Genomic DNA, 21,415 nt, shown 5'->3' on the forward strand with positions numbered 1-21,415 from the left:
GACGTTTTAATTTCACAGAACGGGCATATGATTAGTGAAAGTGAACAGTTCAAGTTTCTAGGTGTTCAGATAGATAATAAGCTGTCGTGGAAAGCCCACGTTCAGGATCTTGTTCAAAGACTTAATACTGCCATTTTTACCATTCGAACGATATCAGCAGTTAGTGATCGTTCCACACGAAAAATAGTCTACTTTCCTTATTTGCATTCGCTTATGTCCTACGGTATTGTATTTCGGGGCAACTCTTCCCATTCTAAAACAATATTTTTGGCTCAGAAACTGGCGGTTCGGCCAATAAGTGGTGTAAGTTCACGAACCTCTTATCGACCCCCTGGTTATTTTGACATTGGCCTCTCAATATACATATTCCTTACTGTCATTTCTTGTTAACAATATTAGCTTATTCCCAAGAATAAGCAGCTTTCACTCGGTAAATACTCGGCAGAAATCAAACCTGCATTTGGATCGCACTTCCTTAACTCTTGTGCAAAAAGGCGTGGAGTATACTGCTGCATCCATTTTCAATAAGCTACTACACAAATTCAAAAATCTTAGCAGTAATCCACGCGCTTTCAAATCGAAACTGAAGAGTTTCCTCATGGGTCACTCCTCTGTCGAGGAGTTCCTTGAAAAATTAAGCTGATTCTTATTGTATTGTTGATTGCGTTTACTTAAACGTATGGACTGACTTTTTTCGCGTTCATAAACATTTATTTTTATCTGTTATTACTTTTATGTTGTAATTTCATGTACTGACACGTTCCATGACCTTGGAGATTTGCTCCTCAGTTTGGTCCTACGGAACTTGACGTGTAAATAAATAAATAAAAACACGCAGAACGTCTTAGAAAGACAGCTTGGTGCCACCCCTACTGTGGTGTCACCGCCAGACACCACACTTGCTAGGTGGTAGCCTTTAAATCGGCCGCGGTCCATTAGTATACGCCGGACCCGCGTGTCGCCACTGTCAGTAATTGCAGACCGAGCGCCACCACACGGCAGGTCTAGAGAGACGTCCTGGCACTCGCCCCAGTTGTACAGCCGATGTTCATAGCAATGGTTCACTGACAACTACGCTCTCATTTGCCGGGACGATAGTTAGCATAGCCTTCAGCTACATTTGCTACGACCTAGCAAGGCGCCGTATTCAATTGATATTAAGATTCTATTAATGTATCATCAAGAGCGATGTTCTACAAATGTGGATTAAAGTTAAGTATTCCAGAAGCTACGTACTTTTCTTTATAGCATTCATTACGTATCCTGTTTCAGACCTCACGCCAGCCTGCGTGAGTTTAAGCGCGTGCCTTTCGGCTTCCTCTCATTGTGTCTAGGCTGTCTTGTCTAGACACAACACCTACCATCGACGCACCCCTCTCTGCTGTCGCGACACAGGAAGCTGCAACAATGGTCGCCGTGCTGACATCCTATGGTGCTCCAGTCGCGTCATCTGTTCCGTTTGTCTTGTTGCAGACTGGCCCATTTCATGACTCCATGTGTGTGACGTATCTGTACGATCTTGAACCACCGAGCGACCAATATATCTGTTCTCTCCGGCACTAGCCGTAAAAGGGACCGTTGAGATACAGCACAACGTTGAATACGGCCGTCCTGAGTCCATAGATTCCACATTCGTACATCAGTTGTGGGATCGCGATCAACGCGATCAGTAATATTGCAATATTCTAAATAGGCTACTTTCCTCCCAAAGCCAAATTCCGACTAGTGCTGGTAGCCGTTTCTCTTCCTCACACGATTTTCTCACAATCTACTAACATTCAAATGTGATTTACGAATGAGAAACTCTCAGACCAATCTTTCCAATACATAGAATGTAAGCTGCAGTACTTCTTCTCACTTCAGGCGGTTACACTGAAACGCTAATCGCTAGCATGTCGAAGCATGTATTTTATATCATGCCACTTCGATGTTTGCTGCATGCCGCCTTCATGGTGTGATTTTAATGGTCAGCAGTGTGTACAGTGTGGTCAGAAGCAGTCTGAAAAGTCTTTAAGGATGCTGCAGGGTAGGGTGTACTGAGAAAAAACTGTTTAAAAAAAATCGATACATTGCGCCGTTTCTGAGTCAGGTAACATTGCAGTTGGCCAATCAGGCCGCCGCGCAGGCAAATTAAAGCGATCCGCCAGAGACGGTGTCGTGAAACGTGTTTTTCATTGGGTTTCCTAATACGGAACGAGAGAGCGATACAAAAATTGGACATAAGACAGTAAGGATCGAACCCGAGCCAAAGGCTGATCAATCTCGAGTGCTATCAACCATGAGAACAACTGATACGAATTGTATCGGGCGGCCGCTTGTATCTGCGTACGCAGCGGCCTGATTAACGAACTTCAATTCTAAATAACGGTGTCACCTATCGAATTTTTTTCATAACAACTATTTCTCAGGAGAATCTGTACTTACAAGCATTTCAGACTGTTTCTGACAGCCCTGCATGTGAAAACATAGTTCAAATAGTATGTAGGTTAATTGTGATCACGTTCTGTATAATACGTAACATACGTTTGTATATTTGTATCACAGAGACATGCAAGAGCAAAATGTGTTGAGATGTGATAAAAAGGGTTTCTCACAAAACGATTGGGGAGGATGACAAAACAAGTGAGCGCGGCTTAAATGTGGCGTGCAGACCTCTGCTCTTGGTTATTACGACGGTTCAGAGGACATAGAGTACAAAGTGAGAGGTGACCGTGAACCACAGGGGCTCGATGGGACGTTGTCTTCAGCCTCTCTATTGCTGAGTCTACATCATCTATATCTACATATGTATCCCGCTAGCCACCAAGCGGTGTGTGGCAAAGGGCACAGTTCGCGCCAAAGTCATATTTCCCCCCTCTGTTCCACTCGCGGATCGCGCGAGGGGAAAACGACTGTCTGAACGCCTCAGTACGAGCTCCGCGTTCATCACTGTCCGTGTAATAACAATGATTTTTGTAATTTTAGTACTGCTGCTTTTATAGCTGTAATTTATGATAGCCTTCTCGTCTTTCTAGTGCATAATACCTAGAATTAAATCCTGGTCCTAGTTTCAGATTATATTTCAAGTATCGTGGAAAGCATATATTAAAAATGGTTATTCTGTTAACCAAGCAATTAATGCATTTACATAGAAATAGGCGCTTCCAAGAACTCGTTTCGCTTAAAATACGACATTTTAATTACTATTTATTAGTTATAAGATCGATAAGGACATGTCAATAGCTTACATAAGAATTTGATTAGCCGAAATGTGATCGCAGTTTTATAAGACCATGTTCAAATCGAATCGTTTGATGCACACCATGATAGTATTCCTTTAGATATTAATTTTGGCATTTTTCTAATGATTTCTGGTTTTGTATGTCTTTTGCCATTTCCACTCCTTTCAACGCAGTTCAGTCATGTCATTATAAAACAAATTGCACGCTACTAGAACCTATGTTTTGTGGGAGTTTCCCAGTGCCATTTGCATGCACTGATCTATCTGTATTATTAGCATCTACGTAACTTAAATTTACATGATACTTAATTTGAGGCGCGCGCGGTAGCCGCGCGGTCTGGGCGCCTTGTCACGGTCGTGCGGCTCCCCCGTCGGAGGTTCGAGTCCTCCCTCGGGCATGGGTGCGTGTGTGCTGTCCATAGCGTAAGTTTAAGTTAGGTTAAGTAGTGTGCAGGCTTAGGGACCGATGACCTAAGTAGTTTGGTCCCATAAGACCTTACCACAAATTTCCAAAACTTGAGTCACAAGACACAGCGTAATTCTGACGTACGGCTTGTCTGATTCCTTGGGAGTCACACCTGTAGCCACTGTAATAAAAGCAGCAGACTCAACTGAATTTTTTTCTTTATCTTCCAGTATCGCATTGGTGAGCGGTTCTGGTGGTGTGTGACTCAGCAGACGACAGATGTGCATGTGTTTCCAAGAGAGCACTGCATTGTTTTTCTCTAGGGTGACGGTGAAAACACCGAGTCACTGAAGCAGCCACATAGTTCTTTCGTTCAGTGCGTTGGTCTCATGTTGTTCATGAGCATAATAATAATAAACGAAGATTATTCGAAATATTTATTTGTTATTTAAAAAACTGAAAGAGCACACAAGATAAGTATATCTACGGTAGGTGTACATTTGGGAATCTATATTATGAGTGGTGACTAGACAAAATGCCAATTAAAGTATGCCTCAGTCTCATTGTATTCTTTGTGTATTTCTGAACTGTGCAATTGAGCCAAGTTACGTAATGTGCCTAACTGTGGATCGTCATCTGACGATCTATTTACCACAGGATAGACATGCGTTATTTCAACTGCTGCTGGTTGTATGAAATCATAACATATAACGGTACTACCATCTTGAGCAAATCGGGTACTGAAATCTATGACTGATATTACACTGTGGCGACAAATGTCATGGAATATCTCCTAATATCGTGTCGGACCTTCTTTTGCCCGCCGTGGTACAGCAACTCGACGTGGTATGGACTCAACAAGTCGCTGGAAGTCTCCTACAGAAATACTGAGCCATGCTACCTGTATAGCCGTCCATAACAGCGAAAGTGTTGCCTGTGCAGGATTTTGTGCACCAACTAACCTCTCGATTACGTCCCAAAAATGTTCGATGGGACTCATTTTGGGCGATCTGGATGGATAAACAATTTTCTCGAATTACCAAGAATATTCTCAAACTAATCGCGAACTATTGTGGCCTGATGACACGGCACATTGTCATTCATAAAAATTCTGACATTATTTGTGAACATGAAGTCCATGGATAACCATTTCCAGTCAATGATCGGTTCAGTTGGACCAGAGGACCCAGTCCATTCCACGCAAACACAGCCCACACCGTTATGGAGACACCACCAGCTTGCGCAGTGCGTTGTTCACAACTTGGGTTCATGGCTTCGTGGGGTCTGCGCCGCATTTGAACACTAGCATCAATTCTTGACAACTGAAACCGAGACTCATCTACGAGTTTCCAGTCGTCTAGGGTCCAACCGAGGAGAGGCGATGCAGGCGATATCGAATTGCTAACAAAGGCACTCGCGTCGGTCGTTTGCTGCCATAGCCCATAAACGCCAAATTTCGCCGCTTTGTCCTAACAGATACGGTCGTCGTACGCACCACTTCGATTTGTGAGGTTATTTCGCGCAGTGTTTCTTGTCCGTTATTCGATTAAATTTATACAATCGTTGGGAGCGTTTACATGTATACACATAAACGCACCTTTCCAGCTTTGTTGTAGTATAAGGCATCAACTTCGTCGCCATATGTGGCTGCCTCACATTAAAATACCTGTGGTTAATATCCAGAAATATAGCGTGTATAGGCATCTCGGTGGACCATAGATGCAAAGTTGGGGGCGGGGAGGAAAACTGTAAGAGTATGCACATGAAGTTGCCTTTAGCTAGTATATGTTACATGAAGGCACTTTTATGCAGGAAAGGTGACAAAAAGATTAAAAAACAATTCAGAAAAATACGAAATAAAAACATTAAAAATATGTTTACATAACGCTTCACGCTATTGGCTTTATTTTATTAAACAGGAGAGCTTGGTTCTTTATATTTGCAATTTTTGTCCCCCTTTTTTTATAGCTCTGAAGATGCCCGATAACGACCGAAATATATAATCAACTTTTCTAAATCCCAACACTGACTGAAATAAATAACCTTTTGTAATGTCCAAAAGTTGCTGAGTCTGTGCACAGACATTAAGTCTGCCTCATGATAATGGAATCGCAAGAAGACAAGAAATTTGCTTCTCATGATTACACTAAATTTTATTCCTTAACTTCTTCCTGAGATTTTCGTGACAGAAATAAAGAAATACAGTAAATGAGATTAAGAAGAAGAAAAGTTATAATGACGCCAAAAAAGCAACAAGAATCGTACATAAACCTACATCAAGAATGTGCTATGGCAAGTAAAAACTGAAGGAAAAAGACATCCCAGTCACATGGTGTGGTAAGTCTTCCCCCATTAGGAAAATGGACTTAAATAAAAATATTTAATCTTTAGCGAATGTACACCGACCATGTGAATAAATGGAAAATGTGACGAATTGCGATCAGTGAATCACCGTGTAACATTTCCATTCAACGATACACGTTGAATAACAAATATACATCATGTATCACTCACACAATAACGTTAACCACCATGCGTATATCCTTGCGTTTTTGATTACAAGTGAGCTGCCAGTTAATGTCGCTGAGCACTCTCTGTAGTGAATTGAGTTTCTTCCTTGATGCCAGCTGCCAGCGCCAGTAAATGAAATAAGAGGCTCAGTAATTCTTTTCTTCTACCACCGCCACTAACACTTGCACTCACCCCTCCCATTAACTGTCGCTCACACAAAAGTATGAGAGTTAAAATTTTTCCATGAAAAGAAAGCGTCGCTACTAGAAGCTACTTCTCAAGAACGTAAGCTTCACCGGTAAGAGTAAACAGCCAGAAATACAACTGAGCGAGGTGGCCTACTGAGAAAGCACTGGACTCGTATTCGAGAAGATGATGCTTCAAATCCCCATTCGGATATCCAGGTCTCGGTTTTCCGTTATTTCCATAAATTAATTATTTCCATAAACTAATTATTCCGTGATAACTCAAGATGGATCCAATCAACCTATAGCTTCTTTTAGTCAACTGATGTCACAAAGATCTTTTCTCTTGGACCCGATTCGGGACCTCTTTATTGATCATTCGAACCACCTAACTAAAATTCAGCTTTGCAAAAGCTTCTACGCCATTTTTTACTTCACTTCCATACAAGGTTACATTCCATACAAGTACTTTCAGAAGAGACTTCTTAACACTTACGTTAGATGTTAAAATGACTATATTTTCAGAAAAGCTTTTAGTAACAGGCTGAATTTTATATCTTCTTTGCTTGTGACACATTCAATTTTTTGCTGCCCAAAGAGGAAAACTCGTCTTCTACTTATAGTGTATCATTTCGGAATCTAATTCCCCCATCATCGTCTGATTTCTTGTGTCTGCTGTCCATTACCCTTGCTTTATTTTTCTTGATATTCATCTTATAAGCTCTTTTCAATCACTATCCATTCCGTTCAAATACTCTTTCAAATCATTTGACGTGTCTGACACGAGCAGAATGTCATCGGCAAACCTCAGTGTTTATATTTATTTTGCTAGAATTTCTAACCCCTTTCCAAATTTCTCCTTAATTTCCTTTCCTGCTTGGTCAATGCACAAATTGAGTAACTTGGGACACAGTTCTCAACTCTGTCTTACTTTCCATAGCTGCTTCCCTTCCATGTTATTTGATTCTTATAACTGCTGTCTGGTTTGTGTACAAGGTTTAGATAAATTTTCCCTCCCTGTATTTTATCCCTGATACTTTCAGAGTTTCGAAGAGTGTTTTTCAATCAGAATGGTCAAAAGTATTTCTAAGTTTACAAAAGCTCTAAGTGCTGGTTTTGTATTTCTTCAAGCTTTCTTCTAAGATAAGTCGCAGGGTCGCTACAGCCTGCAACGTTTCTAAATTTCTCTGGAACTCAAACTGATCTTCTCCTCTGGTCGACTTCTACCAGTCATTCAATTCTTATATAGATAATCGGTTTTACGGATTAAAATGTTAAATTGTGGGCACAGAGCACATGAGAAGAGAAGTGTAGTTTCATCTTAACAGGGATGACTAACAGAAACAGTCCCCACATTTCCTTGAATGACAACTCGAGTGTAAATCTGAAAACTTGCAAACCATCAGTTTCGACGAAAAATCTGAATGATTAGAGGCCTTTTATTGCTTGGAAGCTCAAGTTACGATGTCATCTGATGTGACGTAGTTAAAACTTGGGTAAAATAAATCAAATGGTCAACAGGGATTTGTGACGCATCCCTCCCAAAAGTGAACTGCAAGCTTTCCAGCTGCATGACCTCATTCGGCGGGATTTCAGAAGTCACCTCGAGGAGATACGACGATTTCTGCATAGCATGTAAGTCGTTCAGGTGTACAGGCTATCAGTCAATTGTAAATCTGACGGTGGCTACTTTAAAGCCATTTCATCGTTCATTGTGTAAGATGTCATGAGCACTTCGCGGATTAGCAGACTCGAGCCATTCAGATCTGTCACTTAGTCCTTGACACGCGCGGATCGAATCCGCCCTTACCAACTGAAATCGGGACTCATGTGACCAGACCACAGTTTTCCAGCCATTTAGGGTCCGCCTGGTGTGGTAACGAGCCTACGGGTGATGTGCTGTCGGCAAAGGCACTCACGTCGGTCGTCTGCTTCCATAGCCCATTAACGCCAAATTTCGGTGCACTGTCCTAACGGAAACGTTCGTCGTTCGTCCCACACTGATTTCTGAGATTATTTCACGCAGTGGTGCGTGTCTGTAAGCACTGACAACTCTACGAAAATGCAGCTGCTCTCTATTGTTAAGTGAAGGCCGTCGACCCCTGCGTAGTCCGTGGTGAGAGGTATTCTCGGCACATTCCTTACTCTGTGGATCTCGTACTATTGAATTCTCTAACGATTTCTGCAATGGAACGTCCAGTACCTTTAGCTCCAGCTACCATTCCGCGTTCAAAGTTTGTTAATTCGTGTTGTATGGCCATAGTGACGTCGGAGTCCGTTTCACAACAATCACCTGGGTACAAATTACAGCTACGCCAATGCACCTGCCCTTTTATACCTTGTATCCGCGACACTACCGCTATCTGTACAGGTGCACATCGCTGTCTCATGACTTCTGTCACCGCAGTGTAAATTATTGGTGGCTAAGCACCTCCAAATCACTTTTCATGTCAGATCCCTTCACGAAATGTGCGCAAAAGTGTTAATTTGAAGTGGCGCTATTACAAAGTTGTGTGCGGGTATCTCTTCAGTAATTACCGTATAGTTGTTTCACAATACGTGTTTTTGCAGTTTCGTCAACAAAGTGCACTTTAGTGCGGAATTGTAATTTTTCTGCATAAAAGAAATATTTTGTTAATAATGGCAGCCGTAATACTACATCATTCAGTTTCTGTGCTAAAACATTTTTTATCGTTTGGAACTATTTGTAGCTTCGTTATGATGTGCACTAATATTTAAAGTCATTAAACATTTTTGAACATCTTTAATATGAGGGATAGCAGTCGGTTTGGTGGTAAGGTGTGTGCGCACCCCGCTTCTACGAGGTTAACATCGAAATGGGTGCCTTGTTTCTGCACCCATTAGCTACGCTGTCAAAATGTTAAGTGACGTACCGATTGGAGTCTTGAGGTACGTTACACTGTGCCTATTGCCCAGATGAATTACATTTTTCACGTTGGATTATTTTTTATGTGTCTGAAAGGCATCTAAACCCAAACCATAGATATAGACTGACATAGCTTGTATTTTATCTTGTACAGTACTTTAACGTGTCACTTTAATATCTTTACTCCGCTCAAGAAATTTTGTTACTTGCTGTAAATTTCTACATGCTGTTGCTTCATGACGGTTTTGTATGGTCTGATAATTTGAGGATGTTTGGCTTTTGAAGTCGATTACAATCTAGTTAAATTGACGAAATTAATGGAACTAGTGCGTTTTAAATTCATGCTTATGTTTGTTACCCTCGGTTTGCTCATTGTGAGATAAAGTTTTATCAAAATATGCCCTTTAATATGTCAATATTTTCGTGATGTGTCAGCCTTCTATTCTTACAAGAGCTTAAAGAGAGCTGAGACGTTTACACTCGAAAATATTCCACTATTAGACGTTTCCTGCAACAGTAATTGATATTTAAAGTACGTGGCATGCACTTCTGATCAACGTAACAACGAATATTTGTGTAAGAAATGTGCACTTTCTTAAAGAACGAAACTTGACGATTCCAAACACTTCGTGGGAACCGATTTTTTGGTTAAACTAGAAAACGTGTGTGATTTCTTTGAAAAGCTAAGTGCGTTGAATCTGTTCCTGTAAAGTCTCAACCATTTTAAAATGAACCGAGAAAATTTCAGCCCACAGAAACAACTGCAACTATAGCAAAAATAAATTAATGAAAATAGGATCGATCTTTTTTCCTTTAATGCACCTGTTTGTAATCTCCAACGCAGTTAATTTGTCTTGTAATGCATAATCTCTTTTTGAAGGTCACCTATCTCAGCTCATGAAATAAATCGAAAAATACTTTAAAGCAGCTAATATTGAGAAATTTGTAAGGATTCGAGATTCATTTATAGCACAATCTCCAACTTCTGTAGAATAAAATCTTATTGACTGTTTTGCGACAGTACGCTAAAGGCATAACTTCGTAGATGAAACTTCAAGTTTTTTGGATATAACTGGAAGATGAATACCGGTATCCGTTGAGTTCAATGAACATTAATTTTATCTTCAGTATTTTATTTGTGTGGATCTAAGCTTTTGGTGGTCGCTATAATAAAGAGTGAATCTGGTACGAAAACTAACATGGAGCAGGAATGGTAGCTGTATTTAATCTGATTCCAAGATTTTAGAAGTTGTGCAGTGAACAAAAGGTCATTCATCCCATTAAATGTACTAATGAGAAATCTGTTGTATAACCTGCTCATTGATTCAAAATTACTTGTGCGATTTATTAGTACATTTTTAAAGTAACGTGGTCGCATCAACTGCGTACTTCATTGCGTTAGATAGACCAATGTTTTAAGATGTTATAGAGGCTGAACTCGAGATCCACCAATTAAATTTCGAAGATTATTAAAGAACATTTTCTGAATATTCAGGTATAAGGGATCCATGGTCTGCGTTGGTTTGTTACAAATGAGTCCCATTTCTCTTCATTTCTTACCTCCACTTATCTTTATATCTGTATTGTACTGAAAATAGAAAATATTTTCTCAACAGTACGAATGTCGGTGGTATGCTCTGCGTGTATTACAGGGAGACAAACTCGTTTCATTCACTCGCTGTACTTGCTATTGACAGCAATGAGCACTTGATTCTTAGCAGTCAAGCTTGCATAGATATTGCTCGAATGTGTCTGTTTTTCCGTCAGTGTTAGTTGTACGTTAACAATTATACAAAACGGTATGGATACACTTCGTGTATGGATTCACGGAACGTAGTGGAAGAATTTAACAACGGCGCTATGCTGAGCTGACTCCACAGCGACTAAATCCACATCAAGTTGTACATGTTTCGTCCGAGGGTTGTTGCAGTAACCTGTGTTTCGTGTTTTACGGCTTTGGTCATTGCCTATTACAAACTCTTCTAAAGAAAGGGGTGATTAAGGCAACAAAGCGAATTATTTCATTATGACTGAAGAGACACCGGAGACCACAGGCTCCATTTACCAAAATAGTCAGGAAGTATTTTTGAAAAACCTCCGAAATTTTGTCAGTGGAGTTGGGGTTCACCTTTTATTTTTGAGATAACCTGGCCGCATCAACGACACACTTCGCTGCGTGGGACGTCGCGGAATATAAGTGGAATATTAAGTACATCAGGAAGTAAAAAAGTGTGAGGATCACTCAGTTTTGCAAACTTGTAATGTCAAGATTTAGAAATAAGTCGTCAGTCGACTCCTTACTCTAGGAAGAATGTTACCTTCCGAAAAACTGGTTCCTTATTTCTCATAGTACCGACTGCCCCTTATTTCTCCTTGTCTTAAATTCAGTTGCTTACCTTGCGAAAACATGACGCTGAGCACGACCCCGAAGACTGCCACGGACGCGGCGTCGTCTATTCCGGAGATGGCGATGATGAGCGTGGGGATGCCCTTGGCCACGCCGTAGCCCTTCACTCGCAGCCTGAAGAGGCAGGGGACCACCACCGCTGGCGAAACGGCCGCCACCACAGACCTGGCGGAAGGCACACGCGAGTAACGGTCAGCTCCCGTGACTGCACTCAAGAGTCTGCTGCCTTGTTCTGCCCCGAGTCGGGACCCTGAAAGCAGCTCATCAAAAGGAAGTGACGTCGTCCTCAGTTGCTTTCCACCTTACTACCAGTTTTCAATGATCGAATGTCAGAGAAATCCATGGTTCCCCTCTGAAGGGACTGCCCATTCCCATTTTAGACATGCACAGCAAGGTATAGCGTTCCATGATAAACTTCTATGTTTTGAGGTTGTGTTAAAAGATTATTCGTCTGCCTCTCTGCGTATTTGTGGTGTCATCCGAAGAACGAGTTTGCATGGCGAAGCTGGTACCTCGTGACGGAACCACAAATAAGCTCTTTTATATGTTCATCCGTCTAATCGGAGGTGTGAGGGACTTCGGCCTTTCACTTATCTAACCAAATGGAACACCTATAGCCGCCCTTACGATGTTATTGATTATACGGTTACCGGTTTCGGTGCTTCAGTACACCATCTTCAGGCCTTAACTGACGCTGATTGGATTAACTCCAATGGTATACATGATTCTGTTAGTGGCCAGACTACCTGTAGCAACGTTGTTGTGTCTCCAACCATCAATAATGGTTGGAGACACAACATCGTTCTTACAGGTAACCTGCGAAAAACCAGTTCATAGACGCTAGCCACTGATAGAATCGTGTATACGATTGGAGTTAATCCCCTCAGCGTCAGTTAAGGCCTGAAGATGGTGTACTGAAGCACTGAAACTGGAAGCCATATAATAAATAACATCATATGGACGGCTCTAGACGTTCCATTTTATTATGCAAGTAAGGGCAGTCGCTGCCAGATGCAGCGACGAATGAGATACGTAGGCGTAGACACGCCCTCAAGGGTTCTACACGCCAGCGCTACAGAACGCCCGCGAGGAAGACAGCTCGCGGCGCGAACGTCGCGAAGATACGCCTGAAATCACTCTCTCGCTCAGCTCAGCAGGCAAACTGCGTTTCTGTACCTGCTAACTAGTAACCGGGTATTGACGTACAAACGAGAATTACATTTTCTACGGAAATCAACTATTATGGAGTCTCACTTAGTAGTACTATAACGATCGGCCCACAAATAACTTATTACGGCTGTACTGTACACGATAACATTAAAATCATTCCATAATGATTATCTGTTGCACGAGGCACCACATCTTCTGTGAAATGAGGACTGTTAAGGAAAAAAGACTAAATGCCATAAACAAGCCGTGTTACCATTTATGTCCAGCATAGATCGTAAATTGCGGCACACTGCGAAGTTGTGATTTTGTTGTACTACAAGTCATTAGTAAGACCATATAACAGCAGATTCCAATAGAAGATGTAATTCTCGCTACCATAAACACCCGTTTAAAAGTTAACAGGTTTAGAAACGCGTTTTGTCTGCTGAGTTGAGCAAGCGAGCGAGCTCAGGCCTAACCTGGTGACGTACTCTCTGCGGCCTGTACAGTGCTTGCTTACGTAACAGCGGAGTACCGCTCAGCCCTACTCTGCAGTCACCGCTGAACAGGACAGCATCTTCTCACTACCGAGCCAGCAGCACGAGAGTTACATGAGACAGAACTATATAGCAAAGTTTATAGTCAATTGTACTCTGAGAGAAGAGACTGTTTTTTCTGTACTGTATGAAGTGATAAGTTAGCGTTCAATGACAGTGACAAATATACATGACATTCCTGTGGACATGGATTGTTACACAATTGTGCTAGTTGTAACAAAGTCATCTAATATTTTGTGTCTGTTGTAGTATCATCTCTGCCTGCTCCAGAAGCAAATCTAAGAACCTTCAGTGTAGACAAGTCTTTCTTCATCCGGTGCAACAATATTGATTAAACACTTGTTTGTCATGATATGCCTTATACACTGTATAAAGTATTTACACCGCCTGTCCATATGATTCTTTCCTTCCACCATCCCTTACACTACAGGTTTCAGCAACGGCTTATAACTTAAGAGTGCGTACAACCATTCCACCTCTGTGAATCATTAAGTACTGTATAAAGTAATCTCTTTCGATAGTTCGTTCTGGGGTATCTTAATTTGTTATCCTGTCACACTAATTGATATTCAACAACAGTATCCTGTAACACTACGTGTCAAAAGCTTCGCTATATTTCTTTCTGCCGTATTGTCGATGTTTCGCACACCTACAGAACTGTACTCCAAAAAAGTTTTCGTGAATACGTTTCTGGTATCAAGGTCTATATTTTTGGACATTAGCACCTGTTTCTATTTATACGAGTAGACAGCCCTTTCGCCCCGTGTAAACCTTGTAGCGCCTAGAACCGCTCGGCCACCCCGGCCGGCAATTTTACAAGGGCGAACTGCAATGTTTGGGAAACGATGTTTGAAGAAATAGTCCACAAAAATAGGCTAATGGCTTCCTCCTTCATCACAGCAACTTGCCGTGCCACACCTCGCTTTTGATTCGCGAGATTTTGAGCGGAAAAAATGTTCCTGTCTACCACATCCCCCTTACTCACCAGATTAGACACCATGCGACTTCTGACTCTTCCCAAAAATTAAAACCGTGCTTAAAAAAATTGACACCGTTCCTGACATAGCAACAGAACGTTGTTCCAAAAGAAGCCTTCCAGGAATGCTTCTAGTCGTGGATTCAACGTTGGAAGAGACAATTGCACTGGTAACTAAGAACAGTACTTTGAAGTAGATTTCATCAACTTCCATGTAAGCTTATTACTTTGTTTCTAATAAAATTATTCAAGGTATTTCTTGATCAATCTCATACGTGATGTGGCTGTACTGTCATGTTCAGTGGAGTGAACATTACGTCTCTCAGACAATGGTAGCATGTAGGCCTTGAGGTCCTGTATGATGCTGCACTGCTGAACACATCGATTTTGTAGATCTAGGGAAAAATTAGATAGTATAAATGTGTTTAAAATTGGTTTTTGCCTGAAGTTCTTAAGGTGTTTTGGGACATATGATGTTCTTTCCGTTCTAACGACCTCTATGTCAACTGGACGTTAAACCCCAATCTTCTTTCTTTCTTCCTGATGTTATTTGAATTTACGCTGCTCCTAAAACATTTAGTGTCGTTGTCTTAACAACCTGCGCTTTCTTTTTAGATCTATGATATTTTTTCATTGGTGAAAAGTTCGCTGACAATGTACTCCGTTATGAGTCAAGCATGAAAAGACGCAGAATTCATGTAGAACTACTGCTGTGGAACGGAAAGACTCCATTATTTGATGTCAAAAAACGAAATTAAGATTTGCGTCTTGGTGGTTAATTGTTTACGAAAGCACACTGTTCACTGTCTTATGAGGCCGTTGTGACTTTCCGTCAATGCGAAATATATCATTAGTATTTCTGGAGTATCAATCAGTATCCCTCTGTATGTGGGATCCGAAGAAGCGACGCCACCCTGAGACAAAGAAGGCACTTCCCTCGTCCCCTGTTTAACCACAATACGACTGAAAAGGCACGAAAGCTCGGCCTGCGGAAAATCTGCACCGTGATCATCACTAGTTTGGCACAATTGTAACTACTAGACGTGCCCTAGGAAAAGTTGCAGCAGCTTCTACGAGGGCAGTTCAATAAGTAATGCAACACATTTTTTTCTGAGACAGTGGTTGTTTTATTCAGCATTGAAATACACCAGGTTATTCCCCAATCTTTTAGCTACACAACACTATTTTTCAACGTAATCTCCATTCAATGCTACGGCCTTACGCCACCTTGAAATGAGGGCCTGTATGCCTGCACGGTACCATTCCACTGGTCGATGTCGGAGCCAACGTCGTACTGCATCAATAACTTCTTCATCATCCGCGTAGTGCCTCCCACGGATTGCGTCCTTCATTGGGCCAAACATATGGAAATCCGACGGTGCGAGATCGGGGCTGTAGGGTGCATGAGGAAGAACAGTCCACTGAAGTTTTGTGAGCTCCTCTCGGGTGCGAAGACTTGTGTGAGGTCTTGCGTTGTCATGAAGAAGGAGAAGTTCGTTCAGATTTTTGTGCCTACGAACACGCTGAAGTCGTTTCTTCAATTTCTGAAGAGTAACACAATACACTTCAGAGTTGATCGTTTGACCATGGGGAAGGACATCGAACAGAATAACCCCTTCAGCGTCCCAGAAGACTGTAACCATGACTTTACCGGCTGAGGGTATGGCTTTAAACTTTTTCTTGGTAGGGGAGTGGGTGTGGCGCCACTCCATTGATTGCCGTTTTGTTTCAGGTTCGAAGTGATGAACCCATGTTTCATCGCCTGTAACAATCTTTGACAAGAAATTGTCACCCTCAGCCACATGACGAGCAAGCAATTCCGCACAGATGGTTCTCCTTTGCTCTTTATGGTGTTCGGTTAGACAACGAGGGACCCAGCGGGAACAAACCTTTGAATATCCCAACTGGTGAACAATTGTGACAGCACTACCAACAGAGATGTCAAGTTGAGCACTGAGTTGTTTGATGGTGATCCGTCGATCATCTCGGACGAGAGTGTTCGCACGCTCCGCCATTGCAGGAGTCACAGCTGTGCACGGCCGGCCCGCACGCGGGAGATCAGACAGTCTTGCTTGACCTTGCGGCGATGATGACACACGCTTTGCCCAACGACTCACCGTGCTTTTGTCCACTGCCAGATCACCGTAGACATTCTGCAAGCGCCTATGAATATCTGAGATGCCCTGGTTTTCCGCCAAAAGAAACTCGATCACTGCCCGTTGTTTGCAACGCACATCCGTTACAGACGCCATTTTAACAGCTCCGTACAGCGCTGCCACCTGTCGGAAGTCAATGAAACTATACGAGACGAAGCGGGAATGTTTGAAAATATTCCACAAGAAATTTCCGGTTTTTTCAACCAAAATTGGCCGAGAAAAAAAAATGTGTTGCATTACTTATTGAACTGCCCTCGTACTATTCTCGCACTTCTTGAAGACACTCGTGGTGTTAGCCGGTGGGGACTAGCTATACCGCTACAAATCGAAGAAACTCGACCGGCACTGATAGCTTTCCGTCGCTTCAAACCTAGACTCACTTCGTTAGCAGACAGCTCTGAGCTTAGCGCGTCATCTGTCTTTGTATATGAAAGACGACGCTGCACACCGAGATAACGTCAGAGGAAAGGAAACTCGACACAACGGAGACATGTAAATCGTACACCGTCTTGCGACTGTTGTCGGCTCTGCTACTACCATCAGCGACGCGTCGAGTGCCATTCTGAAGTATTCAATTAGCGGGCTCTCAGCAGGCGCGGACGCTACAGCCTGAAATGCCAACCCTGGCCTACGTATCACTCACACTGAGACGGATGATGTTAGCCGCTAGGACTTCGCCATTCGTGTTGTGAAAGCGCACAGGCACTTTCTTCCATTGATGTCCCAATGACCTCACTTCATGAGACACTGTGGAGAGGGCAGTTTAATCCAGGATATTTATTGCTGCAAAGACTGGTAATCGGAAATTTTACGGCGTCACATGTCCTTTCCTCTCCGGCGAAATACTGACAGTGAAAATTTAATTCACTTCCATAATTCGAACTGGCTTTCCTCCGAGTTGAATGGCACGGCACCAGGGTGGGTTAACGACGTCGTCTACGGAGGAGGGCGAGAAAATGGAGTACTGTGCGACCATTAATTTTCTGTATTTGAAGGAGAACAACATTGCAATAATTCGTGTTGATTTTCTGAAATTGCACAACAGCGATACATCATACGATCGAGGCGATATGGGAAAAGTGGGGATGAGTCATGGATCAGTTCACAACAACTTGCACGACATTGTGAACAAGTGAAGGTAACCACTCGCTGGGTACCGCGAACAATCGCACCGATTCAAAACGCCCGTCGAATCGAGGCAACAGCCGAGATGAAGTGGTGTCAGGTCAGTCCACACCCACTTAATCAAATGGTTCAAATGGCTCTGAGAACTATGGGACTTAACATCTGAGGTCATCAGTCCCCTAGAACTTAGAACTACTTAAACCTAACTAACCTAAGGACATCACACACATCCATGCCCGAGGCAGGATTCGAACCTGCGACCGTAGCGGTCGCGCGGTCCCTAGAACCGCGCGGCCACCAACGGCCGGCGCCACTTAATCCTCACGGAGGAAAGCTGGTTTCATCGTTATGACTGCAAGACAAAGAAGCAAAGCAAACAGTATGAACCTCCAACAAATAAGGCGAGAACCCAACCATTAGCGGTCAAAGTGATCCTGAGTGCTTTTAGGGACTGGCAGGGTGTGTCCGCTCGTAAGGTGCAAACTATTGTGTTAGGATTCGACTGTAATAACCTGACAAGGTTATAGAAGGCTGTCAAGACGAAGCATAGCGGCAGGCAATCCATAGGGATGTCTTTTCTCCACGAGAAAATTCCAGTGTCAATATTTTGAGCAAGGCTGCAGTACAACAACGGTTACAGAACAGCAGGAATAAAGTCCAGCCAACAAGTTGCAAAAAGATGGTGGTTTTCAAATAATCTTGACCACGTTTTCGACGGATCTAAAACCGTCTTCTTCATAATGACAGACAAACTTCACATTAACAATTCACTCACTAAAAGCTGTCACCATATGACATTTATCAGCAACGGTCTATATGTCAAAATTAAGGCCCCTGGTGCTACAGGTCGTTGATTCTAGGGGCCTTAATTTTTACATATGGACATACAGACCGTTGCAGATAAATGTCATATGAAGACACCTGTTACTGGGTGAATTGTTAATGTGAAGTTTGTCTGTTGTTCTGTGGAAGACGGGTTTAGATCCGTCGTAACCGTGGTCGAGGTTATTTGAAAACCATCAGCTGTTGCTTCGCCGGAGCATCGGAATGGTGACGACGCTTCACAATCATTCTTTGAAGGTTCATCACCAGCTATTTCCAACCCGATATAAAAACGATTAACACCTTGGAAAAGTTTGTTCTTAGATTTACAAAGATTTTCTAAATCAGGCCATCCCTTTACTTTACTAATATCAGCACTTGTCTCTGGTTTGCAATAAGTAACAAATTTAAAACGATTACGTCTACTATATTTCCTCCAAGGAACACGGGCAGATTTATCAGGCCTTAAACTAAATGGACCTAACTTATTACTACATGCTAAACGTACTTTCTCCAATGCACCCTGATCTTCAAATATTTTTTTGTTAGCTCTGTCATCAAGTGTTAATCGCTCTACCCTAACATTAATTCTATAGACATACGTTACAATCTTGTTAATAATTACAGAGTCATATTTATTTGCAAAGAACTTAAATTCATCAGTAATGTCATAGTGTTTCAGTGTAGTAAAATTATGGGCATTTTCGTCGTATTTCTCAGTGGCTCCCATTTTTCCGTATTCAAAACGAACACCATCTGATTGTGTATATTCTGTACGCCACTTGCACATTCGTCCAAAATACGGCCTAGTCAGAATGTTCCGACGGCGTATCCAACGCCTCGGTCGTGCACGGCGAAACCGGGTCATCATCTTCCTCCGACGAAATGGATGTAACTTCCTGCTCGACCTCCACGTCCGACGTGTCCGACGCCATTTCCTCCTTAACATTTAAACAATGAATTATATGGCAGTCGGCATGTATAACTTTAAGGCGAGATATCGAAGCAACAGCTGCGTAATGTTGTCCTCTATTCTTGACATTTCAGCGTATTTTATATAGGCAACAGACACCCATGCAGCTTCTTTGGACTACGAAATTTTGATTTACCTTCTGTATTCTCTTGACATTGCACCCAGTGACTTCTTCTTTCCTCACATGAAGAAGCCGTTGCGTGTCAGGCACATCCAGAGCTACGGCGAAGCGACCTTCGAGTTTGAACATTCCCAAACAGCCAAAATGCTGACTTCTTGAACCGAAGTCGCAGACAAGTCATCTATCGTTGGGAAAATCTGTCACACTGAAGGGTGAATATATGAAGAACGAGTAAATCCATCACCAAAGATTACGGTCGCGGCTTGATTTTGTCGAAGTTGCATTATCAAAGGCCTCTTTCTCCACCTCACCTGGCGCGCTGTGCGCTGCTCACAAGGGAGACAACACTTTTAAACCTCACACCAGCGTGCTGCCGGGCGAGCTCGCTCTTTCATCGATCGCTGTCTCTGATGAGGAGCGCCACGGCACATCTTTTCAAGCAGCCGTACTCAGAGCTTCGCATCAGATTCCGTACATTTATAGACTTAATCAACACTGGTACGGAAGAGAACAAATGAAGGTAGCATTACACTACTAAGCATTGCTAACATTCGGAGACTATCAAAACGTATCAGCACTGAAGAATATTTGTGTCTATCAAGAACACTACTCTCACTGCTTATACACTACTGGCCGTTAAAATTGCTACACCACGAAGATGACGTGCTACATACGCGAAATTTAACCGACAGGAAGAGGATGCTGTGATATGCAAATGATTCGCTTTTCAGAGCATTCACCTACAACGTGCTGACATGAGGAAGGTTTCCACCCGGTTTCTCATACTCAAACAGCAGTTGACCGGCGTTGCCTGGTGAAACGTTGTTGTGATGCCTCGTGTAAGGAGGAGAAATGTGTACCATCACGTTTACGACTTTGATAAAGGTCGGATTGTAGCCTATCGCGATTGCAGTTTATCGTATCGCGACATTGCTGCTCGCGTTGGTCGAGATCCGAAGACTGTTAGCAGAATATGGAATCGGTGGGTTCAGGAGAGTAATGCGGAACGCCGTGCTGGATTCCAACGGCCTCGTATCGGTAGCAGTCGAGATGAGAGGCATCTTATCCGCATTGCTGTAACGGATCGTGCAGCCACGTCTAGATCCATGAGTCAACACATGGGGACATTTGCAAGACAACAACCATCTGCACGAACAGTTCGACGACGTTTGCAGCAACATGGACCATCATCTCGGAGACCATGGCTGTGGTTACCCTTGACGCTGTATCACAGACAGGAGCGCCTGCGATGGTGTACTCAATGACGAACCTGGGTGCACAAATGGCAAAACGTCATTTTTTCGGATGAATGCAGATTCTGTTTACAGCATCATGATGGTCGCATCCGTGTTTGGCGACATCGCGGTGAACGCACATTTGAAGCGTGTATTCGTCATCGCCATACTGGCGTATCACCCAGCATGATGGTATGGGGTGCCATTGGTTACGCGACTCGGTCACCTCTTGTTCGCATTGACGGCACTTTGAACAGTGGACGTTACATTTGAGATGTGTCACGACCCATGGCTCTACCCTTCATTCGATCCCTGCGAAACCCTACATTTCAGGAGGATAATGCACGACCGAATGTTGTAGGTCCTGTACGGGCCTTTCTGGGTAGAAAAAATGTTCAACTGCTGCCCTGGCCAGCACATTCTCCAGATCTATCAGCAATTGAAAACGTCTGGTCAATGGTGGCCGAGCAACTGGCTCGTCACAATACGCCAGTCACTACTCGTGATGAACGTGATATCGTGTAAAAGCTGCATGTGCAGCTGTACCTGAACACGTCATCCAAGCTGTGTTTGACTCAATGCCAAGGTGTATCTGACGTTCTTACGGGCAGAGGTGGTTGTTGTGGGTACCGATTTCTCAGGATCTATGTATCCAAATTGCGTGAAAATGTAATCACATGTCAGT

The 21,415-nt window shown here is 42.8% G+C and overlaps 1 protein-coding gene across 1 annotated transcript in view; it reads right to left on the bottom strand.

Moving 5' to 3' along the window:
* The window catches only part of LOC124593804 (sodium/hydrogen exchanger 9B2-like), a gene marked incomplete at its 5' end in the record, with an annotated part of 113,445 nt that overhangs the window by 74,426 nt on the left and 17,604 nt on the right, over window positions 1-21,415 (bottom strand). The window contains one exon of the mRNA XM_047132152.1: window positions 11,606-11,781. Coding sequence (XP_046988108.1) covers window positions 11,606-11,781 — 176 coding nt within the window. The remainder of the gene's footprint in view (window positions 1-11,605; window positions 11,782-21,415) is intronic.

Source organism: Schistocerca americana, chromosome 2, assembly GCF_021461395.2.
Source record: "Schistocerca americana isolate TAMUIC-IGC-003095 chromosome 2, iqSchAmer2.1, whole genome shotgun sequence".
Classification (NCBI taxonomy): Eukaryota; Metazoa; Arthropoda; class Insecta; order Orthoptera; family Acrididae; genus Schistocerca; species Schistocerca americana.